General features: G+C 47.9%; 1 protein-coding gene across 2 annotated transcripts; it reads left to right on the forward strand.

Moving 5' to 3' along the window:
- Positions 1 to 888: 888 nt before the first annotated feature.
- On the forward strand, positions 889 to 6,690 carry NEUROD2 (neuronal differentiation 2). Of its 2 annotated transcripts, none has more exons than XM_079950501.1 (2): positions 889 to 1,216; positions 3,932 to 6,690. In XM_079950501.1, exons 1-2 carry the CDS (start codon positions 925 to 927, stop codon positions 5,008 to 5,010), a joined length of 1,371 nt encoding a protein of 456 aa, XP_079806627.1. In that variant the 5' UTR covers positions 889 to 924; the 3' UTR covers positions 5,011 to 6,690. The 2 variants fall into 2 exon arrangements, with proteins under 2 accessions (XP_079806627.1, XP_079806628.1); XM_079950502.1 differs by lacking the exon at positions 889 to 1,216 and adding an exon at positions 1,239 to 3,183.
- The last annotated feature ends 6,388 nt before the right edge of the window (positions 6,691 to 13,078 follow it).

Here is a 13,078-nt window from a genome sequence, read left to right on the forward strand (position 1 = left end):
CCAGAGGCGGCCAATCTGGTGTCCCCTTAAAGGGCAGCAGAGTCAGAGACTGATAGATCTGGACTTGGGGGGGGGGGAGGCGTGGGATTCACTCCAGAGACATTCTCTTGCATGAGACCCAATGAAATGAAGAGTTGGGTGGGTGGGGACTGTGACATATCCCGGCTGGCTTGTGCCAGAGAATTCCCCAGTGGATTACATGCTTGTTCCATGGAATAATGGAGGGACGTCCGTTGGGATGGCTCACCTTTGCCCACCCAGATGAAGCAAAAGAGAGAGCCCATGGCTCAGAAGCAACCCCAAAACCCCTGACTCCCTTTGGTAAACAAAAACAAAAGGACACTACTTGATTGCCCCCACTGAAAAATAACCATAATAACTGGAAGAGGTTGAGAAGTGGCCCTTGCAAAAGATTGATTTGCTGGGTGGGCCAGAGGACAGGCCCTCTGCTGCTGCTGCTAGAGAGGAGTGTGTGTGTGTGTGTGTGTGTGTGTGTGTGTGTGTGTATGAGAGAGAGAGAGAGAGAGAGAGAGAGAGAGAGAGAGAGAGAGAGAGAATGAATGGGGGAGGGAAGAGGGATGGGGAGATTCTTTTGACATAAGGTCTCTAACATCCCTTCCTCCTGGGTGATTTTACAACCAGCCACATAAAGGTACACTCCAAATATACTCCTTCCTTCCCTATTCCCCCCTTCTATTGTTTCCAACCCCTTAGCTGCCCCCCCCCCCACCTCATCTATCTCGCTTCATCTTGTCAGGGCTGCGTAGATCTGATCTGTCTGGGGCTGGGTCTTTTCTTTCTCCCGTTCGTTCGTTCTTTCTTTCCTTCCTTCCTTCTCCCTCTTTCTTTCTTTCTTAAGAGTAGGGAGTGACAGATGGCGGGCCCGCTTTCCCCCGAGAGCGAGATCTCCCTACATGCGAGCGCATGTCAATCACCGCAGCTCATGTGATAACTCCAGCGGATGACGTGCCAGCCATATGGTCTGGCATCAGAGTTGGTACCCCCTCTGCCTGCGCGAAGCGTGCCACTTCCCTCCTCCTTTTGGATAAGACACTGAAGGAGACGGGGTGGACCTCAAGGAGCCTGTGCCTCTCTTTTTTCCCTCTCTCTCTCTCTTTCTTCCTCTTCTTCCTCCCCTCTAATTTTCTCCCCCCCCCCTTACTCCCAAAAGATGCGGGGTCCGAGGACTTGAAGATTCCTCCGCTCAGCTTTGGAGGTAAGTTATGTAAGGAAGAGAGAGCGGGGCAGAAACTTGAAAGGATGGGGTCACGCAACTTGCCTCCCCACCCCACCCCACCCCCGGCCACCTCCTTGGATCTCTCCCCTCTCCCTCACTACAGATCTTATCTCTCTTTCTATAGACGCCCCCCCCCCCTTCTGCGCACACACAATTTATTTGTATCTTTGGGGGAAGAATGGCTAGAGAGGGGGATGCGCGCGGCGGGTGGGTGGAATAAGCTATCTCTAGGCAAGATTTTTTTATAGATCCAAAATCGCTTATGTAGCAAAGACCGGTTTTGCATGAGATGTATGTGTGTGTGTTTTTAAATAGATCTCAGCAGCCTTTGTGGCACGTTCAAAGATACCATTTAAATAATAATCATAATCTTAACAATCAAAGCAGAGATCTGAGCAGACGATCCGGTGAAATACAATTTTCCAATTGTATTTAAGAATAATAATAATTAAAAGAAAACCCGAACAGCCTTATCATTGAATCGAAGCTGTAGCACTTATCTGAGTGAACGGCACTCTCTTCAGCTCATCTACGGAGCTGTTGGTTTTTAGCTTGAGGGGGTTTTTTGGGAGTGGGTGCGTGTGTTGGGTGATCTTTCCCCATTCTTCTTCTTCCTCCTCTTTTTTGTGAAAACTGGCTCCCACACCTCCCTAAGCAAAACACAGCGAGCGCAAATGCTCGCACACGAACTGCCAAGCGATCCCTCGGTTCCTCGTAGTTTTGGAGCAAAAGGCTCCCTAGGAAAATGGTCTTCAGCGGGGTCTGCATGTGGGCTAATGGAGCCAGTGTAGGGAGGGAGACAAGCGGAAAGCAGAAGCGACTGGAACCGGGTGGGATCTAGCGATTCTGCAAGAGCACCAAGTAGCTCAGGGAGCTTTTTAAATAATAATAATAATAATAATAATAATAATAATAATAATTCTTCAAATTAATTGATTGAACGATCGATCAACGTGTTATATACCCAGAATGCTCTTTTAGGGGTTTAGGTACGAAACCATTCCCCGAAAAAGAAAGAGTGTTGGCAGGACTCAAACAGTTTAAACAAAAACAGGAATGGGGAAAATTGACAGGAACGAGAAGTTATGAGGGTTGGGATGTGATGGAGGAACGCGAGGGTGGGGGTGGCTGGGGGCAGCGGGATGCAAAGTTCCAAATTCTAACATTTCGTTCTAATATAATATTAACATTGATATGAAAAAGAAAAAAGAAAACCACCAAAAAATTGCGCTGGACCATTGGGTTATCAAGCTTCGGGTGGGATGGGACGCAGAAACCGGAGAGAAAAGTTAGAGATTTCGCTTGGCATTCTCTAGATCTCCGCCTCAAAGCTCTCCAGAGATATAAACAGAGGCAGCTTGGCTGGAAGAGATCGACGTATATATACAAGCCGGGGAGGCAGAGGAGATGGGGCGTAGCGATTTTAAATTCCCTTGAAGCTGATCGCATAAACATGAACCTTAAATTAAAAAAAGAAAAACAAATAAACAGCCCCTTAAAGAAATCGGAGAAAATATCCACTACATTTCAACAACAACAAAACGAAAGGGTGTGTATGAGAGAGAGAGAAGGAGGGAGGGAGGGGGAGAGAGAGAGAGACAGAGACTGTCTGTAATCAACCGGATCTATCAGAAATATTGCACCAATTCCGCAGCAAAGCAATGGAGACACCAATTAATTTTAATCACACTTTAAAACGAGTCAATTGCTTTTATGGAGGGGAGGGGGGAGCGCGGTTTCAGGCCAGTTCTAAGCCGCTCTCCCATCCCCTCCTCCTCCTACAAAAGCTCTGCTTAAATTAGACTCCCGTTAAAAGTATGGGTGGGAGTGGGGAGGGAGCCGGAGATTTTGTCTCTGATCGAGCGGAAGGTAACCAGGATTATTTTGACGAGAGCCGCTGCACGTACTTCGAGGCAGAACGTATGGCAGAAGCGTGCAATAAAAAGGTTGAGTCAGGCTTTAAGAAGTGCCCTATCTTATTATGATCTGGGGCGTGGAGAGGAGTGAAAATGCAGGAGTTAAGGGGGGGGCTAAAGGCCAGAACCCCCCGACTTCCTTCTCTAAAACACGCTCTGGAATGTTTAGCGAATCGTCAGCGCGTCGGATCCTGATGGGGATCACGGTTAATCGATTTGATCCATTTTTAAAAAAAGAAAAACAGGGCTTCAAAGAACAAATTATGGGGTTCGAGAACAAATACAGAACCGTGAAAGGGGTGGTTGGCTGGCTGGCTCTTAAGCACGTCCAAAGAACGGATTACACCCAGCCATCCCGGAAGAGCCACCTGGCATGTTCCAATGACAGCGCAAAGGCATATATTTTGGGACGCGACGCTCTGCACATCCTTGCAGATCGTAGGCAAAAGTTAGATTATTTTGCTTGGGGAGGGAAGGCCCATTCAGCCTTGGATGGGATGGGAAATCGACTCATGCCTTGGTAGTCCTAAATGTGCTTGAAACCCTGGACCAGTCAAGGTTGCTCCGGCTTTAGGATGAAGTTCCAACAGTCCGGCATAGTTTGGATGACGCGCGTGCTTAGAGTTAGGGCTGCTGAGGCTCTGAAAGAAACTTGTGCTCTTATTTCTCCTTTCCATTCCTCCGTCCCTTCCCTCCCACCCCCCTCTGTGTGCGTCCCCCCCCATCCCCCCTCCCTCCCTCCGTCCTCCCCCTCCCCGCCCCCATGTCACCTCTGCAGCCACCATGTTGACGCGACTCTTCAGCGAGCCCAGCCTGATCCCAGAAGTTCAGAAATTCTCCAGCTGGGCAGACGACTGCGACGACGACGAGGACGAGGACGACGAGGCCAGCGATAAAGATGAGCGGAAGGGCAAGAGCTGCCCTCTCCAGGACGAGCAGACCGACGGGGAGGCCAAAGACGACCACGACTTAGGGGGCGAGGAGGAGGAGGAGGAAGAGGAAGAAGAAGGGGTCGAGGAGGCGGAAGGGGATCGCCCCAAGAAACGGGGCCCCAAAAAGAGGAAGATGACCAAGGCCCGGCTGGAGCGCTCCAAGTTGAGGCGCCAAAAGGCCAACGCCCGCGAGAGGAACCGCATGCACGACCTGAACGCCGCCTTGGACAACCTCCGCAAGGTGGTGCCTTGCTACTCCAAGACTCAGAAGCTGTCTAAGATCGAGACGCTGAGGCTCGCCAAGAACTACATCTGGGCCCTGTCGGAGATCTTGCGCTCGGGCAAGAGGCCGGACTTGGTGTCCTACGTGCAGACTTTGTGCAAAGGCTTGTCTCAGCCCACCACCAACTTGGTGGCGGGCTGCCTCCAGCTCAACTCGAGGAATTTCCTGACCGAGCAAGGCCAGGAGGCCGGCAGGTACCACGGGCCCAACTCCACCTTTGCCATGCACCCTTACACGTACCAGTGCTCGCGGCTCTCCGGCGCGCAGTGCGCTTCCAGCACCATGGCTAGCTCCCACGCCCTGCGGACGCACGCCTACTGCGCCACCTACGAGTCGCTCTATGGGAACGCGTCGCCAGACTACAATAGCTCGGAATACGATGGGCCCCTGAGCCCTCCTTTGTGCGTGAACGGGAATTTCTCCCTCAAGCAAGACTCTTCCCCAGACCACGAGAAAAACTACCACTATTCTATGCACTACTCCGCCCTCCCGAGTTCTCGCCCGTCCGGCCACAATTTGGTGTTCGGGTCTTCTGGGATGCGCAGCGGCGTCCACTCGGAGAACGTTTTGCCTTATGAGATGCACCTCCACCACGACAGAGGTCCCATGTACGAGGAGCTCAATGCTTTTTTCCATAATTAACGACTCCTCCCGCCTTTGGGCTCCCCTTCTGGTCCCACGCCTAACCAGGGCCACCTGTAGATCCCCAGTGGGTTGCGTTCGCGAAAGGGATAGGCGTGTGTGTGGTTCTGTGCGCGCGTGTGGGCGATTTTTATTTGGGGTGGGGGGCAACGGTCCTTGGCCTTCTCGAAGCCCCTGCTCGCCTCTTCCCGAGAGCTGCAACTTTGCATTCAACTGTGAGCCACTTTCCCCCGCAGTTAGAGAGAAGTGATCTAAATAATAATAATAATAATAATAATAATAATATTAATAGCAACAACAATAACACCCATTCCCATCCCTAAACCTATTGAGCCGGGCGTACTTGTTTCAAAGCAGCGTGTAGAAGGCGGGTTCAGCCCGATCTACAAGACACTTAGGCCGAAGCCACGGACTTGACTCACTTCGAATGCGCTGGGATTCGACGGGGTCGATTCTGTTTGAAGTCAATGGTCTTCGGCTTAAATGAGGAGTCGACGGAGCTGATGAAGCGCCCTGTTTCCTATGGGACTCCTTACTTGACTGGGAGTTGGGGTGTAAACCGGATCTGAGACCTGGTCTCCTCCTCTGCCCCAATTACTAATAAAAGAAATCTGGTGCAATATATGCTCTAATGCAATTTTATATATATGAGAAAGCAAACTATATAGCTTCGTGGACTGTTTAGCTGAGGTCTTGACTATCTAGAAAGGAGGGTTTTAGATCCAAATCGGAAGTGCTATTAAGGAAGGGGGAAAACATCAAATTTATGGGGAGTGTGTGTGAGGGGGAGTCAAAGGTTCGCCCCACCTTAAGCGATTGCCTATATTGAGCAATGCTCAATATAAGCATTTAATCTAGAGACCAGAATGGCTGTAGAGCGAAATAATTCAGTACAGGGCAGGAGGTGGGGGGGGGGCTTCCCATCATTCCAGCAATTGATTCAAGAATTCCCCGAAAGTTTAATCTATTTAAGGACGTGTTTGTTTGTTTGTTTGTTTTAAAAGAAGACGTTTGCAAACTTTAAGTCAGACTTTCAATGCAGTGAGAACTTTAAAAAAGCAATAAAGGGGCAAACAGATGATAAATATATTCTATCTTTATCTATGCAAGTAGGTACTGAAACTAGGGGGAAAGTTTTTAAAATGAAGGAAAAGGAAAACAAAAAGGATAAATGAAAAACAACAACAACCAAGAATCCATATGAGATATTAGAAATATGGACCAACAAACTCGCTGAGGTTTAAAATCGAGCACTTTTTTGATTTGGGGGAAACGGACTGTGGTATGTTTCCCTGGTATTTAACAATCACTGACTTTTTGAAACCACCCTTGTAACCCCAAGTAACTTATTTTCCAAAATTCGTGTGTCATGCTGTTTTTTACCTGTTTTAAAAACGTCGATGAAAAAAAAGTGGAAAAAAAGATTTTTATGAAATGACAAAAATGTTTTGTTATGCATGGATAGGAGGGGGAAACGCAAATATGCAAAATTTAAAGGTGATGTGAAAAATAACACTGATTATTATGCTTAATTCTTACGTTGGCTAGTTTTTTCCCCTCCCAATTAATAGTAACTCTTAATTTCTTTCTTTCTGTAATGCGTTTTTTGGGGGGAGAAATACGTTTATGTAACAATACACCAGTATATAAATCTCTATATAAAAACCAACATCTTCGAAAGACTCAAACTGGTATATTTTTCCCCCAACAGAGTAATGATTCATTTCTGGTTCCTTTGATGACTTGCTTTACAGCCAGGGGGATATGTCAAAGTATTGTGTCAGATTCCCAACCCCCAGCCCCTTATTTTAATATGGCCCTGCATCACCTTTAAACATACCAGCATTTTTTTAAAAAAATAAATAATCAAAAGCAAAAGGCACACATTTCTGATTGATATTTTTAAAAACAAAACTCAACAACGTTTTACTAAAAAACAAACAAAACCAGAAAAGTTGTAGTTCAGATTGAAATGTCTATTGGACACCAGAAGTGCTTTGTGTGTGCGTGTGTACGTGTGTGTTTGGTTTCCTTAAGATGAATAAATATTTATGTCAAAATGATATCCTAAAGTCCAAGGGGGAAAGGGGAGGGGGAGAGATTTTACCAAGTCTTGTTTTAACAAAGGAGAGTTATTTTCTTGTTTGTTTGTTTGTTTGCGGCAAACTCTGTATTGTTCGGTTCACACATTTTGGAGAGGACACTTTTGAAAGACGGGCTGCCTTTCCCGCGTCTGTCTGGCCTTCTAAAATTTCTCTTTCTCTCCCCCCCCCCCAAATAATACTCATTAAAAGGTGAAGACCCTCTATGAATGGAAGATATATAACCCCTCCTCACCCCACACCGCTCCCCTATCACGAGCATCTTTGAAAAATCAGGAACATTTCCCTTGCAAACATTCTGTGTAGTTGTGGGGTTTGAGTTTTGTTTGTTCGGTTTTTTTTTTTAATGCATGCATTGTTTAGGGGAAGAAGAAGAAGGGATTAAAAAAAAAAAATCCCCAGAAAGGGGAGGGTGTGTGTGTCAAGCCCTGGTCTTCAATGGTATGTTTTAAGCATTAATTTGCAGATCTTTCGTGAAATGCATCCGAACACTTTTTGACAGGCTGAGAGCTGCGAGTCAGCTATGATCTTATTCAAACGTGTAATGAAGGAGCGTCCTAAGACGACAATTAATAAATATTAGATGTTTACTCCCTCAGGTTTGCTAGTTTACTTCAAACAAGTCGAGATTATATATATATATATATATATATATATATATATGCGAGACCCCATTCTTTCATTGTAGCCAGACACGTTTCTCAAAGAAGAGGCGGGTGGGTGTAAACCCTGAACTGATTAAGATGGCTTCAAAGCATCCTTAGCTTGACAGTATGTCTTTGGAAGATCTACTTAAATATATATAAGAATTCTTCTTTCCCCTCACACACGCTGTTGGTTCTTTTTTTTTAACTTGGAAGGTGGGCGGAGATCTACTTCTCATTTTATAAAGACTAATGTGGTTTTCTTGTCTTGGACAGATGGCATTTCCCCTGCAACATTCCCTCCCTCCCTCTTTCCCTCTCTCTCACACACACTTCCCTTCTGATCTCATAAGCAAGAGTAAATTCAAACCAAAGTCTCTCAAAACTATTTACTGGGGTGAACGGTCTTGCCTGGTGAATCTACTATTATTTAGGACTTTAACAATCGATGGATATCTGTTCGGTTCTTTTAATTGCTTAAAGGGGAGCTTATTTACAAGATAAGAAAACCGGAGCTTTAGGGAGCTGTCCCAAAGACGCGTGGTGCTGAACCGGAAACTCCGCGGGGAAGCAACAACCACCAGTGCCCTTGATCTCCTTTTCCCCTGTCGAGGATTCTCGGAGAGGGTGAGCATCCGTTTATGGGTCCTGCAAGGTGGGCTACAAAATACAGGAATGGGAAGCGTGTCTATTATCCTGCAAGCAGGAGGCAAAAGTTAGGACAGGCGGGGCCAGAGTGGAGATTCTAACCTGGATAACCAACAGGGATATATCTAAGACCTTCGTGGTGGCTTTTGGTGGATGTGAATGGGACCCGGTCTATATCAGTGTAGATTTGGTCGATTTCGAGAGTAGAATAAATGGGGGGGGTATTTGGGATTCTGGTGCCCCCTTAGATTCATCACAGACTGATAAACACTCGCACAAACTTTTGTCCTTCCATTGAGTCCAATGAACGTTGGCCCAAAGCTATACAAGGAACATCACAACGAGACGTGCACGGAAATTTTGACTCTCATCATCCTCTTCTTTATCGCCATCATCTCTCTGTACTTGCCCAGCAAAATACTTACTCTGGAGTCCGGAGCTCTAAGCTGATCCCCCCATTATATAGTAGGCCCTGTGCGCTTCCTTCCCGCGCCTTGATATCCAAGAAGTGCGGGGTTTTCTCCATCTGCTGCCTTCAGCAAAGCTGCCCCCCCAGGGGACCCGAAGATGGCTTATGATGGGAGCTTAGTTTTGGATGTCCCTTGACACCCCGGGCCAAAGCCGAGCACGCAGAAGTAGGAGCTCCTTGGCATCCACGGAAGACGTTTCTCTCTTTCCACCGCTGGCTGATGGCCTTGGCAGAACCGCACCATCTGAAAAAGTCAAAGATTGTAACTTTTTGAAGGATTACACTAAGGCGGTTTGTTTGTGCTTCTTTCACGCATACACTTATTTATACACTTAAGTACTTTAGCATGAGCCGGAAGTCAGTGAGCTGTAGCTTTTTTCCAGGAAGTTGCGTTACCCTTCTTTCCTTCCTTCCTTCCTTTCCCCACAATTCTCATTCCTTTCATCCTACCCATTTCCCCTCCTGTCTCTCTTCCTCCGTCAGCCCCGCTTCCTTCTTTTCCTTAACAAACAGGTGCAACTTCTCCTGGGTGGGGTCCCTCCAACCTCCCCACTCCCGCACACCTAGATCCGTACCGACCCCCAGCACCATCCTCCCATTCCAGTTTGACAGCGTGCAAACACTCGCCTGATCCTTGCTCTTTCCGCACCTGAACTCACCAGGTACCACTGCTCTAAGCCTCGGCTGCCATTCTCCCTAGCAACCCCGAAGAGGGAGGCGAGTCTCTGCGCTGCTCTCTCCAAACGCCTGTAGGTTTCGACTCACAGGTGGACGTCCCTCAGGCAAGCGACCAAAGCCTCTTGTCCCACAAGGTCAGCGTTTTACTGTAGCTCCAGCGGATATTCGGGGCTGGGCTGAAGCAGACTGTGCCCTCCGCGCCAACCCAATCCACAACTCAGTTTTCCTTGAAGCCACCGCTCTCGAGACTGAATCGGATTCAAATCGGCGTTCTTCTCTTTAGCCGATTGCAAATCGGCCTGAAATCCCACTTCTGCTTAGCTAAGGTGTGGATTTGTATTTTCTCCCTGGGCAAGGCACACCGGGCTGCAGCTTCCATTGGGAATATAATGGCTGCAACAGTTAACCGGTTTCCACCCGGCTTCAGCACGCGGGAGTCCTTACACTTGAAGCTGCAAATCAAATCTATGATTGTACCACCTCTGGTACAAGCAGCATATAGAATTGTTTGTGCTTCCCCACCATCCTGTGGTTTTCTAGAGGCTTACGCATTTGTTCAAAAGGACCACAGAACCAATACTTTACGGCAACACGCGCGCCAGCATTTCTGCCATTTCGGTAGCCTTTGTGAACAGCCGCATCCGGGTTTTGAGCTGCTCGGTGAACCGCTTCAAACGATGCAAAGGAATGATGTTCCTGCTTCAACCCTGCTCATCTTGAATTCGGAACATTGGGTCTCTCTCTCTCTCTCCCCCCCCCCCACCACGTTCTCCTTAAACCGACACATTTGCGGATAACACTCGCACAGTCACACGTGCAATTATTGTTTATTGTTCCCAAGACTTTTCTGCAGGCGAGGAAATACCCGATATCCGGGTTTCTGTACTGCTCAGCTAAGAGATCTCCAGCACTTGACTTCCTGGGTTTTGTTTTGTTTCATCCACTTTCTGCCTTGCCGGGGAGCAAGGCACAGATTCCCCCCCCCCCCCAAAAAAAAATCTCCACATCCCTACATTCTTTGCTCACGAAGAAGGGGAAGGGAGCAACCCAACACACGCACGTGCTGTTTTCAAAATGATCACTGTAAAAAGGCCCCACGGACTCATCTGTTATCTGCTCTCACCTGCATGGGAAATACTGTATCGGAATGTCCAGAGACCAAGCGGAAGGAAAAGCCCATCAAAAGCAGAGACTGACTTCAACATTTCCAAAAGTTAGGGTTCCCCATTTGGAGTACACAGCTATACACGGGTATGTGAATATATGAGCCATCATATGTTATCAGACACGTGTTCACATTCCCGTGGGAAACCTTTCCTGGGAAGAGGAGGTTGGTCTCCCTAGTTGGCCATTCCCCACAAGCCCAAAGAGACGCGTGTCTGATATTCACATCTGAAGGCCATACCGGTGTGAGTGCGTGCCTGCACTTTCTCCTCTGCCGGTAGGTATAGGAAGAGTAGGTCCCTAGCTATGTTTACTGGGCAGTAAATTCCACCTGGACTTTAAAATGCTGAAGCCACGGAGGCAATATGGTCACAGGTACAAAATATAGAGGTCTTCCCCTCCATGGTGTGAGCTTCTCCTAGGTAACAGCCTAGCTTGTGTATGTGTGCGCGTGTGTTTATACGCATTTGTATAGGCAGACTAAAGACTTGCGGGATCTGTTCTGTTATGACTATAAAGAATAATAAAAAATGGAACCCCAAAAAACCCAGATCCACCAACCGGAGCCTGGTGCAAAAGACATTCGCTTAGCCTTGGAATCAAAGCATTCTGAGGCCAGGAATTTGTTCAGAGAAACCGACCTGAAGGGAGCTCACCTTCTATCCAAATAATGATCCACTCTCTGGTTACCCCAAGCTTCCATCATTTCAGAGACATAATTTAGCTGGAGTCATTTTCTTGCTGGTGTTGCAAAAGAATTGGGAGATCCTTGCCGATCTATTGCAAATCACCTAGTAAATCGAGATTCACCCTCTCCCGATCTGATTTGTATCTACAGTATACCTACAATATTGTTCATTATGCGAACATGAACATATATGGGAAAGTCCTCCCCGGCACTGAATGTAAACCTCAGGCACAGACGCCTTATGTCCGTTACATTGTCCGAAGGATGTGTGAAGAGTAGCGCACACGTGTGTGGGCCGCCTCATCTCTCACCGCTCTTGGCCAATTCACACGTGCTTCCACGTCACTTGGTTCCTCGGCATGAAAGTGTGAGCCGCCTCAGTCGACAGCCATTGCTTCGGGAGTTCTCTTAGAACTCTCGGTGTTGGTGTTAGCGAGTTGTGATGGTCCACAATAGACACACAAGCAAGTTTCCCTTTTTGATGCTGACACACAGGTGCACGCTAATGATTCGGGCCCTTAGAACTCTTCGCTGAATGTTTCAAAGGAAAAGCGTGGGATCTGGGGTAGACACTGCCGATCTGGACATTCTCTGTCCAGGTATGACTCTGCGATGGCTTCTTCAGAGGACTGTGTCATTCCTTGGTGCTGGAGCAACCGGGGATTGACAGGTGCTCGTCAGCAGACCTGAGCACCAGACTCCGGCTACTATTTCATGCCACCGCACAGGGGTGCCAACTTGAATAAAATATTGGAGGGGGGCAGGTAAGCATAATCAATAACACCACACGATTTGCACACACACAATTTGAATGGGAACGCCTATCCGCTTTGGGGGTGCGGCCCCCTCAAATATTTTATGGGGGCTTCAGCCCCTAGGAGTTGGCTTCCGTGCCACAGATTCCGCACCACCAGTAATTTACACATGGTGTAAATTACATTCGCAACCATTAAGGGTAGGAGGAGGGTCCCTGAGCTAAACGCTTAGGTAGCATCAACTTGTGTGCCCGGCACTGTATGAAATATCCAACCACGTGGCTTCTCCTGCTGTCAGATCTGTACATGATTAGACCAGGCGGGAAAAGATCAGGGAAGGGCAACTGAGAAGTCCAGGTTAATGTGCTTTTATATTTTTGAGTTCGGCGGGCGCGTATCTGTTTCGCGTGCGCCGCAGTGGTTGAAATGTCGCCTCTTCCTTTTGCCAGCTCAGCTACCAGAAGCTCACCCTCCGGGTCTGTTCCAAGCGCCTGGAGGACCCCATCACCTGTCTTCTCCAGGTGGGGAAGGTGGGTGGGTCAGCCACGCGCCCTTCTCGGCCCTGAAGAGTTTTCGGGTTGGTTCTTTACGCTTATTGTCAACGTCTCAGAATATCGATCTCGCATCACTTCTCTTTCCCAAAAGTAGGTCCACGGCCACCTGGCCCCACGTCTAGGGAAATAAATACTCCTTGCCACGCCATCCCTTCCTCACCCCTTTGGCTAGTAGGCATTGATATGTGTGCGCGTATCTATCTATCTGTGCCTGTCTATGTACTGGAAATAAATATGAGTCGCAGTGCAGTCCGGCAGACTTTTCGTCTTTTACAGAGAGGCGCAGCATTTTCCAGATTGGAGAAATGAATCCGCGACAGCTCAGCTCAGAAAGTTTCTTGGATTTGTTTTTTTTCCCTGGAGGCT

Source organism: Podarcis cretensis, assembly GCF_951804945.1.
Source record: "Podarcis cretensis genome assembly, chromosome: 13".
NCBI classification, from domain to species: Eukaryota; Metazoa; Chordata; class Lepidosauria; order Squamata; family Lacertidae; genus Podarcis; species Podarcis cretensis.

What these genes read in the sequence shown, in the direction of transcription:
- NEUROD2 (XM_079950501.1), top strand. Translation starts at nt 925, where the DNA reads ATGTCAATCACCGCAGCTCATGTGATAACTCCAGCGGATGACGTGCCA. An exon ending in TCCTCCGCTCAGCTTTGGAG is followed by an intron (nt 1,217 to 3,931) that starts GTAAGTTATGTA and finishes TCACCTCTGCAG; the next exon opens with CCACCATGTTGACGCGACTC.